The sequence below is a fragment of the Protopterus annectens genome, chromosome 13.part0, assembly GCF_019279795.1.
Source record: "Protopterus annectens isolate FY-2018-M chromosome 13.part0, PAN1.0, whole genome shotgun sequence".
NCBI classification, from domain to species: Eukaryota; Metazoa; Chordata; order Ceratodontiformes; family Protopteridae; genus Protopterus; species Protopterus annectens.
This window is the reverse complement of record NC_056747.1, coordinates 420,002,959-420,019,099: the sequence shown is the minus strand read 5'-3', so window position 1 is coordinate 420,019,099 and position 16,141 is coordinate 420,002,959. Positions and strand designations below refer to the sequence as shown.

At 46.6% G+C, this 16,141-nt stretch overlaps 1 protein-coding gene across 1 annotated transcript in view; it reads right to left on the bottom strand.

The window, feature by feature from the left end:
- BAZ1B (bromodomain adjacent to zinc finger domain 1B) overlaps positions 1–16,141 on the bottom strand; it is a 2,173,382-nt gene that overhangs the window by 926,600 nt on the left and 1,230,641 nt on the right. Inside the window, exon 13 of the mRNA XM_044054836.1 lies at positions 4,652–4,834. Coding sequence (XP_043910771.1) covers positions 4,652–4,834 — 183 coding nt within the window. The remainder of the gene's footprint in view (positions 1–4,651; positions 4,835–16,141) is intronic.

Genomic DNA, 16,141 nt, shown 5'->3' with positions numbered 1-16,141 from the left:
TGGGCGTAAATGATGGGTTAGTCCTGAGGGAAACCCTGTCCGCATGGAAGATACAGAAAGGTTCCACAGCCATAAGGGCCTGCAAACTCAGACACTCTTCTTGCTGAAGTAATGGCTAGAAGTAAGGCTGTTTTCCAAGAGCGGAATTTTAATTATGCTGTAGCAGCAGGCTCAAAAGGGGGAAGAGTGAGTTTCTCTAGTACAAAGTTAAGGTCCCATGCAGGAGTGGGAGCTCTCCTTGGGTGTCTTAAATTGTTAAGCTCCTCTCAGGTACAGAGGGTGAGAAAAGAGGGGTGGGCTCAGTATTGTGATGAGCTGAGATGGCAGAGGCATGAATCTTAATTGGAGAAGGATAAGCCTTTGTGGAGCAGCTCTGCTAGATAATCTAGGATGTGAGGTAAGGAGGGCACGGTTGTGTCCTTTCCCTGAGACTGCCACCAAGAATGATATCTTTTCCACTTTTCTGAATAGGATTTCCTAGTACTAGGCCTCCTGGCCTCAAGGATGACATCCAGCACCTGTTTGCCGAGGGTTGCTGATGATGTACTCGGGGAATAAGCCAGGCTGCTAGGTTCAGGGTTTGCAGATGAGGATGCAAAATCTGGCCCTCCTGCTGGGATAGCAGAGAAGGGATCTGATGCAAGTGCCATGGTGGCACTGTTGTCAGACTGCATAAAATGGGTACCAGTGCTGACGTGGCCAGTCTGGTGCAATCAAGATTGTCCTTTGCCTGTCCTGTTTGATCCTGAGTAGCACTTTAGAGAGATAAGGCAGAGGGGAAAGGCATAGATTGAGATAGTTTCTCATGTAAAGGAAAGGGCATCCACTTTCCATGCTTGGCTGTGGGGAGTTCTGGTGCAGAATTTGCTCAATTGATGATTCTGGGGGGAAGCAAAGAGGTCCACCTCTGGTGTTCCCCACCTGCAGATTGGAAGCTTCAATGAGTTGAGGTCCATTTTCCACTTGTGTGGGTCCATTAGATTTCTGCTTAAATCATCTGCCAGTGAATTTTCTGTGCATGGCAGAATTGAGCTTGCAGGTGCACTTGATTGCTCAAGGCTGTGATCCACAGAGCCAAGGCTAACCTGCAGAGTGGGTAGGAATGAGTTCCCCCGTTTATGTACCACATTAACTGTGGTGTTGTCCTGGAAGGAAAATGTATTTGAAGGCTGTAAGGGCATTCTGTGCAGCTAACATTTCTTTTTGACTGATATGCAGGTGTACTTGTCCAGGGCTCCATTTGCCTGCCATGTGAGCCCCCCATGCATAGTCTGTTGCATCTGTTGTCAGGGTTTGGGTGGCGGGGGGTTCAGTGAAAGGGAGTCTCTCATTGTGGTAGCAGCCCTCTGCCCACCAAAAGAACTCTGTCCTTAGGCAATGAATGATAGGAATTACTATTTTCAGGTCCTGAGAATGTTGACACCAGAGACATTTTAAGTACCACTAAAGTTTCCTCATATGCAGTCTTGCATATGGAATTAGGAGAATGTATGAGGCCATGAACCTTAGCGCTTGCAGTATTTTTCTTGCAGATAGCTGGGTTTGGGTGGCCAGTAGTTTCAAGTAATTTGTCAAATAAGCCTGCTTTTCTGGAGTGAGGAATGCCAACTGGAAAGTTGGGTTCAAGCTTACTCCCAGGAATACAATTTTTTGGCTGGGTACCAGATGTGATTTATTTTCGTTGATGGTATATCCCAGACAGGTTAGGAGTCTCTTTACAAATGTTCGGTGCTGTAGTAGCAGTTCCTGACTGTCCGCCTGAATCAGACAGTCATCAAAGTATAGGCAAATTTGAATTTTTCTCTGCCTGCAGTATGCAATGGCTGGAGCCAGGCACTTTGCGAATACCCTGGGTGCAGTAGACAAGCCAAACTGAAGCATAGAGAACTGATGGTGCATAGATCCTGCTCTGAAACATAGACATTTCCTGCAAGATTCCCTTATAGGGATGTGCAGATGAGCTTCTTTTAAGTCTAGGGTGACCATCCAGGAGTCCTTGGCTAGCATAGGAAGCAGCTGTTGGAGTGTAAGCATTTTAAAATTTAGTACCACCAGGAAAGCATTGAGAATTGACAGATCCAGGATAGGGTGCCAAGGGTTTTCTTTTCTGGGCACCAGAAACAGTCTGGAGTAGAAACCCTGCCCCTTTTGCTCTAGTGGAACAGGTTGAATAGCCCTGATACTGAGAAGAGAAAGTACTTGCTTTTGAGCCTCTGCCCACTGGTTTGGGGGAAGGTCTGGCAATCCGCTTGAGGTTGGCAGAGAGTGGAAGTAGAATCTGTATCCTTGGGATACAATGTTCAAGCCCCATCTGTCCTGGCTAATGTACTCCCAGTTTTTTGCATGCAGGGTGAGTTTTCCTCCTAGGGGCGCAAGTACTTGGGCGTGGCTGGGAAGGATGCAGGACAAGTCATTCTGAACTTTTTCATTAAGAGGGTGGCTTACCACTACCTGTTTTAGAGGTGGGAGCACTCCATTGTTTAGACATGTGCATACCCTGAGACTGTGGTCTTGGTGGTATGTTGCCCCTGGGTTTGGACTGAGAAGGGCTGGGAGGGACTGGAAAGGACCTGTTCTTAGAAGGCCAATGCCTACTGAATCTAGGTGACTGCACCTGTAGGAAATCTTTAACAGTTTGCATAGATTTAGCTTCTTCCTCCATCTTTTTAAGAACTTCTGCTTTTGTGCCAAACATTCTTGGTGTAATGGGGCATCTAATAGTTTTGCTTTCGACATGGTCTGGCAAGATTTGTTCCTTCAGCCAAGCATGCCTTCTCAGAACAGACCCAGTGACAGCAGTCCTGCAAGATACTTCTAAGGCATCAAAACCACACTGCAATGTTTTCCACCTTGGTTTTTCAGAATACATTAACTCTTGTAAGTCTATTTTCTGCACAATCAGGAATCATCATTTTTTGTTTAATTAGTTCCATAATATGCTGCTGGTACTTCAACATGTGAAACTGGTAATTTAAAGCCCTGATGGCAAGAGTTGCAGAGGTACATACCTTCTTCCCCAATCTGTCGAAAGCCCTAGAATCCCTGTCCGAAGGAGTGTTTTTGGCTGTAATAGCCTTAACACCTATAGAAACCTATACCTGGGAAATGGTCTCTGGATCCGCAGAGGGATTTTTGAAAAGAAATTTGTGAGAGTCCGGCACTCTGTAGCACCTGTCAGGCTTTCAAGGAGCTGTGGCAAAGTATCAGGGGTAAGATTAGATTCCATGAAGACATCTACAATTTCCAGAACAGGGGGGATAACTAGGAGCCTGTGCTGAGGCAAGTTTAAAAATTCCCCGAGTCTGTTTTTTTGGACTGTGGGCAGTCTTGGCACTCCCAGCAGAAATGCTGAGGGTATGCAGGGTTTCACCGAAAGAAAAGTCCTCTGGTGGGGAGGCAGAGGGAATGGAATCCTCTGCATCTGAATCCTCATAGGTAGATAAGGGTATGTCCTGGTAATCAGAGAGGTCAGAGTCATCGGACTCATGATCCATAGAATCGAAAGAAAAATTGTTTGTTTTTTTAGAGGGGGAAGGCTGGCTTCCCCTAATTAAAGTAATAAAGTCTTCAGCCATCATAAGTATTTGCTTCTGTGGCATGGGAGCTTGAGAATGCGCTTTGGTCATTGGTTTCCTAGGCATAGTGCGAACTCTGCGCCTGAGAAATTCGGTAGTTTTAGTCATAAACTAAGTCGGCAGTTAAATATGAACATCGGAAGGTCTGAATACACCCTCAGAAGCCAATGCCTGCACAGTGGCTTCTAACCCATCGAAGGTAGAGACATCCGCAGGTTCTATAGTCGAAGCATCTTGTGGTATACCGGACTCCAAATGGGTCTCAGTAGAGGCCTGCTAATCTGTAGAAGCGGGTATCAAGGGCTGTGAAAGCACCTGAGTACCGGCGGAATGGTGACTAGCTTTAATGGCACTGTCGTTGGCAGTTTTGGACCTATGCGGTCTCTGCCTTTACCCTTACGTTTTTTGGAAGATCAGTAGTCGGACGGCTTATCAAAGCCATTTTGGAATACGGCTAAAGAATTTAGTGACAAAAATAGCCTGATGACAAATAGTTCGGGCGTTGAACAGGGCACAAAACCGACAGCAAGGAATGTCGTGGTCTGGGCCTAAACAGGTGACGCATTAAGAATGAAAATCTCTGTGAGGTATTTGCTTTCCACAGGCAAGACAATTGTTAACTTTGACATCGGTTAGAGCAAGAAAAAATGATCCCCAATGAAGTACTTAGCTTTAGAAGACTTCAAGTCTGAAACTCGAATAATGAAAATTTCAGGTTGCAGCTGACCAGCACTTGCGAACTGCTTCTGCTTCGGGTTCCGCTCGGCAAGAAAAGCTGAAGTAATGGCAATGGCTGCATGTTTTATACCTCTTACTACCTGACGTCATGAAAGAGGCGACAGCATCAGACACAGAAATCCAAAGACTCTGGTATTCAGGCCAACTGAGGGCTACCTGCAGGCAGACAAGCCAAGTGTGATGACTGCAACAGTGAAACACGAAGAACATCTGTAGTTTGACGAAGAAATACCTTTGCTTCTTCAGTTAAGCTCACTTTCTACAGTATTTGAGAAGCTACTTAGAAAGACTATGGAGCACAAGCATTGCATCAAAACTGTAGTTTGAGGAAGAAATACCTTTGCTTCTTCTGCTAATCTCTTTTCTTCATCAACTTCTTCCATTTTAACTACAGAATCGTCTTGTAGTTTCTTCTTCTTTTGCTTAGGAGCCATAAATCCCTGTAGGAATTTTTTGATGACACTCTCCTGAAGGGTTATCACACACTCACCAAAATCTTTTAAACTCTCTAGAGAGCGAACCTATAAAAAGCATACAACTCCCTTTAGTGTACACTTGTATACAACTAAAGCCACAAAAAAATCAGACCAATGCCTCAGACACTGCAAAAAAAGCAGTTTTACATGACCATTAATTACAGTTTCATTAAATATTTGATGGTTATAACAACTACAAAAGACGTAAGCAAAGCACAATAAAAATATAAAAGTTCACCTCTCCAATGTAGTTTAGCTAGCAGAACAATCTAGGAATGCTGTCAGTTTTTAAATTTGATGTCTAGAAAACCAAGTTGTCCTTGCATTTCCATAACGCCATTTTGCATTCAGACAATTCCAACTCATTAAGCATCACAGTCAGGAATGACAAGCAGTTTTCCAAGTAGTTTCCATTATGGTATACACCACCCACCCAAGTCTCTTCCAGTTTCCATAACAGTATAATCAACCAACAGTTGACCTACTTTCCAATGACAACCACCAGAGTGGCTCATTTCACCCCCAAACATAATACTCGGCATTCAAAACATCACAGCAGGGGCCATCAACAATCACTGCACTTAAATCCCATGTCCTGATGGGACATCCAGAAATTCTCAATCTCAGAGCAACAGTTTAAGATGAATTTTTTACACTGCAGAAACAAGTCAAGTTTAACACCAGAGATGCATACATACTGCACTGGGAAGTAATGACAAGTTGAGATGTTTACTACTTCAAAACTCTGGAGAAAACAACTTGAAATGCAAGGGATGCAACTGTACTTTCACATGCTAACTGTTGGAGGTAGACTAGATTTTGAAATCATCACCCTTGTACTTTACAACTACCAGCATGTTCCATTTGAAATTATGAGGCAGTGTAAGGCAGCAGCATGTTGTGCAAAGAATGACAGGACCTTGTGTGAATCATCTGCCTTAGTGGCACTGACAACACTTCACCAGTATTACTCTTTCCAGCTGCTAAATATTCTCGGCACACAAGTCACACATAATAGCAAATTATATTAGAAATACAAGAACACAGGTACTTACATGCAGAAAGACTAGATGTATACATTTTACCAAAATGGAGCTTCTCTTCTCTGTTGCAGTATTCTAAATGCGAGGGAGCTGTCTGCTGCGACAATCCAATGTCAGCCAGTACACAAAAGACTTACTACTAGGGACGGGTGGTATGTTGCATGTAGCCTGCTGTCAGACATCAGCTATAAAAGTGACGTATGTATGCACCCCTCTCAGAACTGAGTGCCCCAGGAGGAACACCCATCTAAGGGAAATATGTAGGTTAAATACATCCAAGGAAGAGCAGAGTCAGGGGGAAGGAGGGAGTGATGGAATACTGCAACAGAGAAAAAGGAATCTATCGTTATAAGATTTTACACAACTAATCCATGTCCTTCTATTCCTCTGTTGCAGTAATCTTAACATGAGGAAGAATACCAACACTCATCAAGGGAGGGAGGAGATGGGGGTACTCTGCCCTAGATTTGGAAATGTTCAATTTGTAATGCTTGGGAGAAAGTATGGACTGAAGACCAAGTGTCTGCATCCAGAATGTTGTTGGTATCACTTCCTCTGGCGCTGCCTTCAACGGAATGAACAGCCTTAGTAGGGTGCCTTAACAAGAGAAGGGAGGATCTTTCCAAGGTGCTCATAGAAGGAAATGGCTTTAGAGATCCAGCTGGGAATACTCTATTTAGAGACAGGGAAAGTACAGTTTTGTACCTACCATAAATGTAGATGTTCGAGTGCGCATACAGCTGCAGTCATCACACTTGGGTTATCTGCCGTCAGGTGGGTCCTCGGTCAGCCGAATTCCAAAGTCTAGGTCCGGCGTCGTTTGTCGTCGCTTCTTCCCTGACATCAGTGCGGCAGGGGTATAAGAGAGGCAGCCGACGCCATTTTCTTCAGTTTTTCTTGCCCCAGATGTCAGGTGCCCCCAGAAAGGAAGGCAAAACTTTTAGTTATGTACTCACCATAACTTCAGATGTTTGGGATCCATCTCGCCTACATTCTGAAAGATGGGTTCGGAGCCGATACCTCGGCTCCGACTCGGCACGCTTATGCTATAGAGCGAGGCCTCTTATTGGCTGAGCTTTCTTTATCCCAGGATGCACCACCACTAATCCCCCAGATCTTGTTTGTCCGCATTCATGCACACATGCACAGCTTGTTTATATAACATTGTTAGATGTTTCAAGATGAAACAACAGGATTCGGACCTTCTGATATCCTCTGATCTCCAAGGAAGGGGAAGGAGGGTGGTTATTAGAATGAGATGGATCCCAAACATCTGAAGTTATGGTGAGTACATAACTAAAAGATGTTGTGATCCGATCTCGCCTACATTCTGAAAGATGGGACAGTGTCCCTAGCACCTAAATCCCGGGTGGCTCATTGGAAAACACTCCTGAGCACTGTGGAACCAAATGAAGCTCGTCCTCTAGATGCCACATCTAATTTGTAGTGAGAAATGAAAGTATGCGGGGAAGACCATGTAGCCGCAGCACAAATGTCACCAATAGCAAGCTTAGAATGAAATGCTACCGAAGTAGCCATAGCCCTTGTAGAATGAGCCTTGACAGAGGTGGAAAGCTCCTCGTTAGAAAAATATAAGCTTGAGTAATACAGTCCCTGATCCATTTGGCAATAGTGACCTTTGTGACTGCTGCCCAATTTGTTTTCTGCAAAGGACACAAACAACTGATCTGTATTCCTTGACTGTTTGGTCCTATCCAAATAAAACGTAACTGCCTATGGACATCTAGTGTGTGGAAAATAAATTCCGCTCATTGGAGTATTTTGGGAAAACACTGGGAGCTCTAATGACTGTTGTAAGCATAAAGTAGAGCAGACTTTAGGAACAAAAGAAGGATTCGGTCTGAGGAAACTCTGTCTGGATGAAAACCAAGTACAGGTTTTACTGACAAAGCTTGAAGTTCTGAAACCCTTCTGGCTGAAGTAATTGCCACTAGGAAAGCTGTCTTCCATGATAGAAACTTTAAATCACAGGTAGCTGCCGGTTCAAAGGGGGAAGAAGTCAAGGCACGTAATACTATATTCCAGATCCCATGGAGGTGCAGGATGAGAAACTGGAGGTCTTAATAGAGCAGCACCTTTCAAGAAGGTCTTACACAACCTGTTGCTCATTAAAGGTGGGTCTATGGATTCATGAAAGTTAGAAATTGCTGCCAATTGTACTTTGATGGTAGAAACAGAAGAGCCTTGGTTGAAAAGAGAGGTTAGGAACTTGAGTACTTCTGCTACGGGAGTTGAAATGGGGTCCAGGCCACGGAGTTGAGCCCATATAGCAAATCTTTTCCATTTGCTAGAATAAAGTTTCTTCGTAGTCGACTTGTGGGCTGAAGACAATATGCACTACCTCTGGGTCCAGTGCATGTCTCCTGACTATGGTTGGAAGAGGAGGAGCCAGGTCAATCTTAATGTGTGTAGGGACTGGTGTAGTAGTCCCGACTGATGAGTCAGTAGGTCTGGGATCTGGTCCAGGAACCATGGACCTTCCAGGGCATGTTTCAAGATAGGAAACCAGACTTGACGAGGCCAGTAAGGAGCAATTAAGATCATCTTGCTCCTAAGAGAAGCCTTCTGAATTACCTTGGGTAGTAGCGGAACTGGAGGGAAGGCATAAAGCAGGCCGGTGGGCCAAGGATGGACTAACGCCCATAGGGCTCTTCCCGAGCCGGGATAGGGAGAAAAATCCTTGCACTTAGATTCAGAGGAGTCGCGAAGAGGTCGCAACAAGGAACTCCCCATTCGCTGAAAATCTGTCTTGTAATAGTTATGTTCAGAGACCACTCATGAGGAGAGAGAATGGTCCTGCTCAACCTGTCGGCGACATTGGATTTGCCCGGTATGTGAGTTGCCACTAGAAGCGATTGGTTGAGATTGCCCATTCCCAGACCCTCATCGCTTCTCTGCAAAGAGGATAGGATCTGGTCCCTCCCTGCTTGTTCAGGTACCAGACAACTGACATGTTGTCCGTGTGAACAGCAATTACGCCCTGAGGGAGGTAACAGTGAAGGGCTTGAAGGGACAGGAGTACTGCTCTCATCTCTAGGATGTTGATGTGGAGAGAGGTCTCTTCCGGATGCCATTTGCCCTGGACTGACCTGCCCAGGGAATGCCCCCCCCACCCCGTCTGGGAGGCATCCGTGGTCAACGTGGCTGCCGGAGGAGGAAGAGCAAAGGGTCGTCAATGATCCAAATTGGAAGACACTAGCCACCAGCGAAGGTCTCTTCTGCAAGATTCTGTGATCCATATTAGATGATTGAGAGGGAGTTCCTGAAAGGACCATTGAGTTGAGAGAAGCCACTGGAGGATTCTCATGTGTAACCTTGCCAAGGGAACTAGCAGAACTGTGGCAGACATCAATCCCAATAGTTGCAAGACCATTCTGGCTGGGGCTTTGGGAGTAGGGCTCGAACCTGACTTTGTATGATCTGAATTCTGTCTGCAGGTAGATAGACCCGCATCTGGTTTGAATCTATCTCTGCCCCTATGAATTTTATCCTTTGAGATGGCCGTAACACAGACTTTGGCCAATTGAAGGTGATTCCTAGGGAATTGCCCAGTGATGTTGTGGCCTGCAGGCTCTGTAGAAGTAGATGCTTTGAGGTGGCAGTTAGAAGTCAGTCGTCTAGGTACGGAAACACCTGGAATCCTAGACTCCTCAAGTGAGCAGTCACTACTGCCAAGCATTTGGTGAACACCCTGGGGGCTGTGGTGAGACCAAAGGGCAGCGCACGAAACTGAAAATGACTGCTTCCTAGGCTGAAGCGCAAGTGTCTCCTGGACGTTTGATGTATTTTGATATGGTAATACACGTCCTTGAGGTCTATGGAGCACATCCAAACACCTTTCTCCAACAACGGGAGAATGGTTTGTAAAGTGACCATTCGGAACTTGGGCTTCTTGACTGAACGGTTTAGGTTGCTTAGGTCCAAAATGGGCCTCAAGTCACCGGTCTTTTTTGGCACTAAAAAGAATCTTGAGTAAGTCCCTAATCCGATCTGGTCTGCGGGGACCGGTTGGATGGCTCCTTTTTGCAGCAGTTTTGAAATTTCTATGGCTGCGGTATCCCGTTGACGGGGTGGTGGGCTCGGGATTCTTTTGGACTGAGGGGGGGGACAACAGAATGGGATGGTGTAACCTCCGGCGATAATTCGAAGCACCCATCGGTCCTGAGTGATCCTTTCCCAGGCCTTTAGGTGCTTCGAAAAACGACCCCCGACTGGCTCCGGAGCAGCAGCCGGGCAATCCCTCAGGGACTATGAAAAGTTGAGGAGCCACGAAAGGACTCGCGGTCTCCAGTGTTGCGGGGGCCTCTGCCGCCTCTGGGACGGCATCTTCCTGATGAATTTCCCCCTCCTCTGCCTCTGGAGGGGGAACCTTCCTGCTGAGAGGAGTAAGACTTCTGCGATCTTCGGAACCACATCTTCCCTCCTCTTTTAGCCTTGGAATAAGGCCGAAAGGGAGTGGAAAATCGTGCCCCTACGGCAGTCAGAGTCTTACCCTCCTGTTCACAGCGGGTAAGTGTGTCTTTCACCTTGGGCCCAAACAGGGAGGACCCATCAAATGGGGCGTCGGTGAATGAAGACTTGAAGGCCTCCGCAAAATGACACAGGTGAAGCCAGGCTTGCCTCCGTAGCACAATGCTTGTACCTGCCGCTCTACTCGCCCCCTCGGCCGCATACGAGATGAGCCTCATGGACGAGTTCGAGATGGATGACATCGTAGCCAGCTGAGATCCAACCGTCTGGGCCAGCTCCTCAGGCAGGTTACCTAAGAGGGTATCGGATAGCTCCTTAATCAGATCCCTCTGGAATCTCGTAAAGTGCGTTAGGTAGTTCAGAGACCTCAAAGTAAAGGCCGCTGAACTAAGGGTGCGCTTGCATCGCGATCCATGCTCCTAGACTCCTTATTAGGAGGATGGATGGACGTAGAAGCCTCTGCTACATCCTGCTGTGTAGCAGATGCCACCACCATAGCATCCACAGCCACACCTTTCGTGAGGAACTCTCTATCTGGGGGGGCTGAAAGAAATTTGTTTGGACGAGCGGGCACCGGTTCCACAGAGTCCGGGTGTTCCCACGCCCTTCGACAGATCAAATCCAAGAGCTCATCGAAGGGCGGAGACACCCAGGAGGCGGAGGGCTGAGCCCCGAAGGCCTTCAGGAACACAGACTCATCAGCAGAGGGAGGTTTGGACTGCCAGCCGCCTCGTTGTTTTAGGGCTTCAAGGATGTCTGCAAAGGAGACATCATCCGAGGACGACTTGGGGACCCTCTGCATCATCGAGATCGGTGTCAGATGTCAAAGACTCATCAGGGGAGTCAACGTGCTTCCTCTTGCACGTTTTCTTCCTGGGAGGTTCATCTGAAGAGGCTTCAGAAGGACCTCCAAGAGGGGAGAAACCCCAGTGGGGGTAACCTGAGGCCCAGGGGCTCCGCTGTTTGCTGACAGGGGAACTGCCAACGACCCAGTCTCCAAGAGTAGGGAAGGAGCCGGGGAAACTGGAGGTGGCCAAAGAAGATTTGGCTAGAGCACTCCTTATAGCCCTGAAGGCGGGACCACCAGAATCCTGGGAAGGTCCCCCCTCCGTGGCCACGACAGTAGACGGTACTCACGCCGCCAACGCACCAAGAGGAAGACTTGGGACCGAAGGCATCAATCCTGAAGCCTCTCCCCTAGGGCCGAAGGAAGAAGTCCGTGCACTGAACTCCGACCCAGGAGCCGGAGTCGGAGCAAGGGTCTGGTCTGACCCTAACACCTCCACTGGTTCCACCAACACCCGCTCCAACGGTGCCGAAGCTGTTGGAGGAGGAAAAACTGTAAGGGAGTGGACCATCGGCTCCGAAGCCAAATGTTCTGGAGCCGAAACCATCTTTTGGAACACCGGAGACTGGAAGAGTCGAAGGAGTACCCTGTCGATGTCCGAATCAGACATCCTGGAAGATCTCGAGGATACCGACTGGGCCCGAACCGATTTCTCCATCGGCTCCGAAGGGCCTGGGGATCGGCTCCGAAAGGATTCCACTATTATCAGCTCCGAGGAAGCCTTCACCGAAATTTCTCTCGGCTCCGATAAAGACTTCGGCTCCAAGGGGGAAGTGTCTGAGCCGATGACCCTTATCGGCTCCAATATCAGTGGAGCCGATGAGGATGACCCGCCTCTTGATGCTCCAGACCTTGGCTCCGAAACCAGAGGGGTCGAGGTAGGAGGCATCGAAGCAGACCGTTCCGACCTCGGCTCCGAAGTCCGTGGAGCCGATGGAGAAGTCTGCTTGCCTTTCTTAGCCGGCTCCGACTGACTGGTCGGAGTCAAGCTCTCTTCTTAGAAGAAGGAGGGGAAGATAAAGCCTCCTCGAAAGAAGGCTTGATTAATCCTCTAAGGATTAATTTGTTTTTCCTCTCCTGGAGGACTCGAGAGGAAAACGCATGGCACACACTGCAGGATTCTTGGAGATGTATGGCGCCAAGACAATAGACGCACGAGGAGTGGTCGTCCGTAATGGACATTTTAAACCCACACCTCGTGCAGTTCTTAAAACCGGATGGTTTATGTTCCTTAGACATAGTTGTAAAAAAAAAAAAAAAAACAGGAACAACAGTAAATTTTTAACAGCTTAGAATACAGGTACAACAAATATGCCAACCAATATATAAATACTGAAAGAAACTTTTCCCTTTTTTTTTTTACAGTAAGAAAAAAAGAGAGAGAGAAAGAAAGAAAGCAAGGAGGGTCAAGACCCTCTAACTCAAATGGGTACTTGACCCACACACAACCAATAAAGCAGTTAGAACAGTGAAGGCCCCTCTGACTGAAAGGAATCTTCTCTGACAGGAAATTTCAAGTAAAAATCAATAAATCACCAAGAAACACACTCATACACAAATAATAGCTGTTAAAACAGCTTTTGGGTTGAAAAAAAGAAAATTTCTGACAGGAAAAGATACTATTAATATAGTACTTAGCCCAGCCAATGTTGAGACCACGTCCAAGCTCTGTAAGCGGCAAACGAGATCTGGAGGATTAGTGGTGGTGCATCCTGGGATAAAGAAAGCTCAGCCAATAAGAGGCCTCGCTCTATAGCATAAGCGTGCCGAGTCGGAGCCGAGGTATCGGCTCCGAACCCATCTTTCAGAATGTAGGCGAGATCGGATCACATAACATCATGATGTTATGCAAACATACATAAGTAAATAAATCAAAACAGTAGTTGCAAGCAAATACACCATAAAGGAATACCCCAAATAGGTTGTATGATAAAGGTGTTTGGCATAAGCAGTGTCCTAAGAGGGGATGGAGGGAGGGTAACCTGGACTGCAGCTGTATGCGCACTCGAACATCTACATTTATGGTAGGTACAAAACTGTACTATGTTCATCGTGCATACAGCTGCAGTCATCACATTTGGGTAGAATCCCAAAGCTAAGTAAGGGTGGCTGGTACTAAGCGGAATTAGGAGGGGCTAGAATGCCCTGCAGGACTGCTGTGGCAAAGCCCGCTCTAGATTTTGAGTATAGTGGAAGGTGGTAGTGCTCGGAGAAAGTGTGCACTGAACTCCAAGTTGCTGCGTCCAAAATGTCCTTGGTAGGGACCCCCCCTGAGGAAAGCTGCTGAGGTAGCTGTAGCCCTGGTGGAGTGGGATCTGATGTATACAGGCACTGATTTTCCATGCAAAGAATAACAATAGCATATGCAGTGAGCTATCCATTTTGAAATAGTCTGTTTGGAAATAGCCTTTCCTTGAGCACCTGTAGCATAGGACACAAAGAGCTGCTCAGATTTTCTGAATGACTTTGTTCTGTCAAAGTAATAACGAAGTTGCCTGTGAATGTCCAAGGAATGCAGAAGCCTCTCTCCTTTGTTCTGCGGATTTGGATAAAAGGTAGGTAAATGAATAGTCTGATTCAAACCCACACTGGATACTACCTTTGGCATGAAGGTAGGGTTGGTTCGTAAGGAAACCCTGTCCTGATGGAAAATGATGAATGGTTGCACAGCCATGAGGGCCTGTAGCTCTGAAACCCTACGTGCTGAGGTAATAGCCAGAAGGAAGGCTGTTTTCCATGACAAGTATTGTAGCTCTGCTGTAGCAGCCGGCTCTAAAGGAGGCAGTGTCAGCTTCTCCAATACGAAGTTGAGGTCCCACGCTGGAGCTGGTTGTTTCCGTGGGGGTTGTATATTTTTTGCCCCTCTGAGGATCTGCCTTTAAAGAGGATGTGAGAATAAAGGAGGATCCGTATTGTACTGTGCTGAAATGGCTGAAGCGTGGATCTTGATGGAAGAGAAGGAAAGGCCATTGTTTAACATCTCAGCTAGGTACTGTAAAATCGGAGGTATATTTATTACCCATGGATTCTGACCCTTAGCTTGACTCCAGGAACAAAATAGTTTCCATTTGGCAGTGTAGGTTTTTCTAGTAGAGGGTCTCCTGGCCTCCAAGATGACATCCTGTACCTCCTTGGAGAGGAGAGTGTGTTGGCAAATTAAGGTATTCTCCATGCAGCTAGATTTAGAGTTCTGAGCTGGCTGTGAAGGGTCTTGTAATTGTGCTGGGACAAAAGAAGAGTAACTTGTGGAAGGATCCATGGTGGCGAGTGTGACAGGCTCTTTAGGAGAGGATACCAGTGCTGTCGTGGCCAGTCTGGAGCAATGAGAATCATTTGTGGCCTCTCTGCTCTGGTTTTTAATAGGACTTTGGCCAGTTGAGGTAGAGGTGGGAAGGCATAGACTGTCAATGTTGTCCAATTGAAAGAGTGCGTCCACTTTCCAGGCCTGTGGATGATAGGTCCTTGAGCGGAATTTCTGCAACTGATAATTTCTGTGGGTAGCAAATAGATCTATGTCTGGCTGTCCCCATGCCTGAGTTATCTTTGAGAAGACTTGAGGATGCAACTTCCATTCGTGTGGGTCGGTCATATTTCTGCTTAAGTTGTCTGCCAGTGTGTTTTCCTTCTCTGGCAGGAATTGTGCCTATAGTTGAATTTGTAATTCCAGTGCTGTGTTCCACAGGGTCATGGCTTGCCTGCACACAGAGGGTATGAATGCATTCCCCCCTGTTTATGTACCACATGGCTGTGGTGTTGTCTGTCCTTATTAATAGCTGGCCTGGATGCAGTAGGTCTTTGAAGGTCATAACAGCATTTTGCACGGCTAGCATCTCCTTTTGGTTGATGTGTAGGTGCATCTCTTTTTGGGACCATTTTTCCTGAATACACTGACCTGCCATGTGTGCTCCCCAGGCGTAGTCTGAGGCGTCTGTTGTGATTATTTGAGTTGCTTGTGGTAAGCAGAAAGGAAGACCCGTGTTTCTTTGGCATGCTTGAGCCCACCAAAAAATTCCTTTTGAAGGCATGGAATGAGTGGTATAATTGTTTCCAAGCTGTGGCTGTGTTGAGATCATAAGTTTTTTAGGTTCCATTGTAGTTTCCGCATATGCAACTTTGCAAATGGTTTTAGTAGGATACAAGATGCCATGAACCCCAGAGCCTGCAGGATTTTCCTTGCAGTTAGCCTGGTTAAAGTTGCCATTCTGTTGAAGTATTGAGACAGTTGCTCTTGTTTGTCTGGCGTGAGGTAGGCCATCTGGGTTGTTGTGTTTAAGCTGGCACCCAGGAAAATTATCTGTTGAGAAGGTATTAGTTTTGATTTCTTTTTGTTCACTGTGTACCCCAGGCAGTTTAACAGTTTTATTACAAACGCCAGATGTTGCAATAGAATGTCCTTGCTGTCTGCTTGGATCAGGCAGTCGTCCAGATATGGGTAGATTTGGATTCCTCGTTGTCTACATAAGGCAATTACTGATGCCAGGCATTTCGTAAACACTCTGGGCGCAGTAGATAAGCCAAAGGGCAATGCAGAGAATTGGTAATGGGTTGAACCTGCAAGAAATCTGAGGTATCTTCTGCAATCTTGTCTGATAGGGACATGCAGGTATGCCTCCTTGAGGTCCAACGTTACCAGCCAAGACTTCTTGCCCAGCATGAGAAGAAGCTGCTGTAATGTGAGCATCTTGAATTTTGGTACCTCTAGATATGTGTTTAGAATAGATAGGTCTAAGATGGGTCTCCAATCTTTGTCCTTCCTTGGTACCAGAAATAGCCTTGAATAAAAACCTTCACCTTGTTCTTTTGCAGGTACCTCTTGAATTGCTGTCATATCCATGAGAGCAGTAATTTGCCTTTGTGCTTCTGCCCATTGATTTTGTGGCAGGTTTGGCATGCCTCTCATTTTTGGAAGGGTGTGAAAGTGGAACCTGTAGCCTCTGTCTATAATATCCAGAATCCATTTGTCCTTTGTAA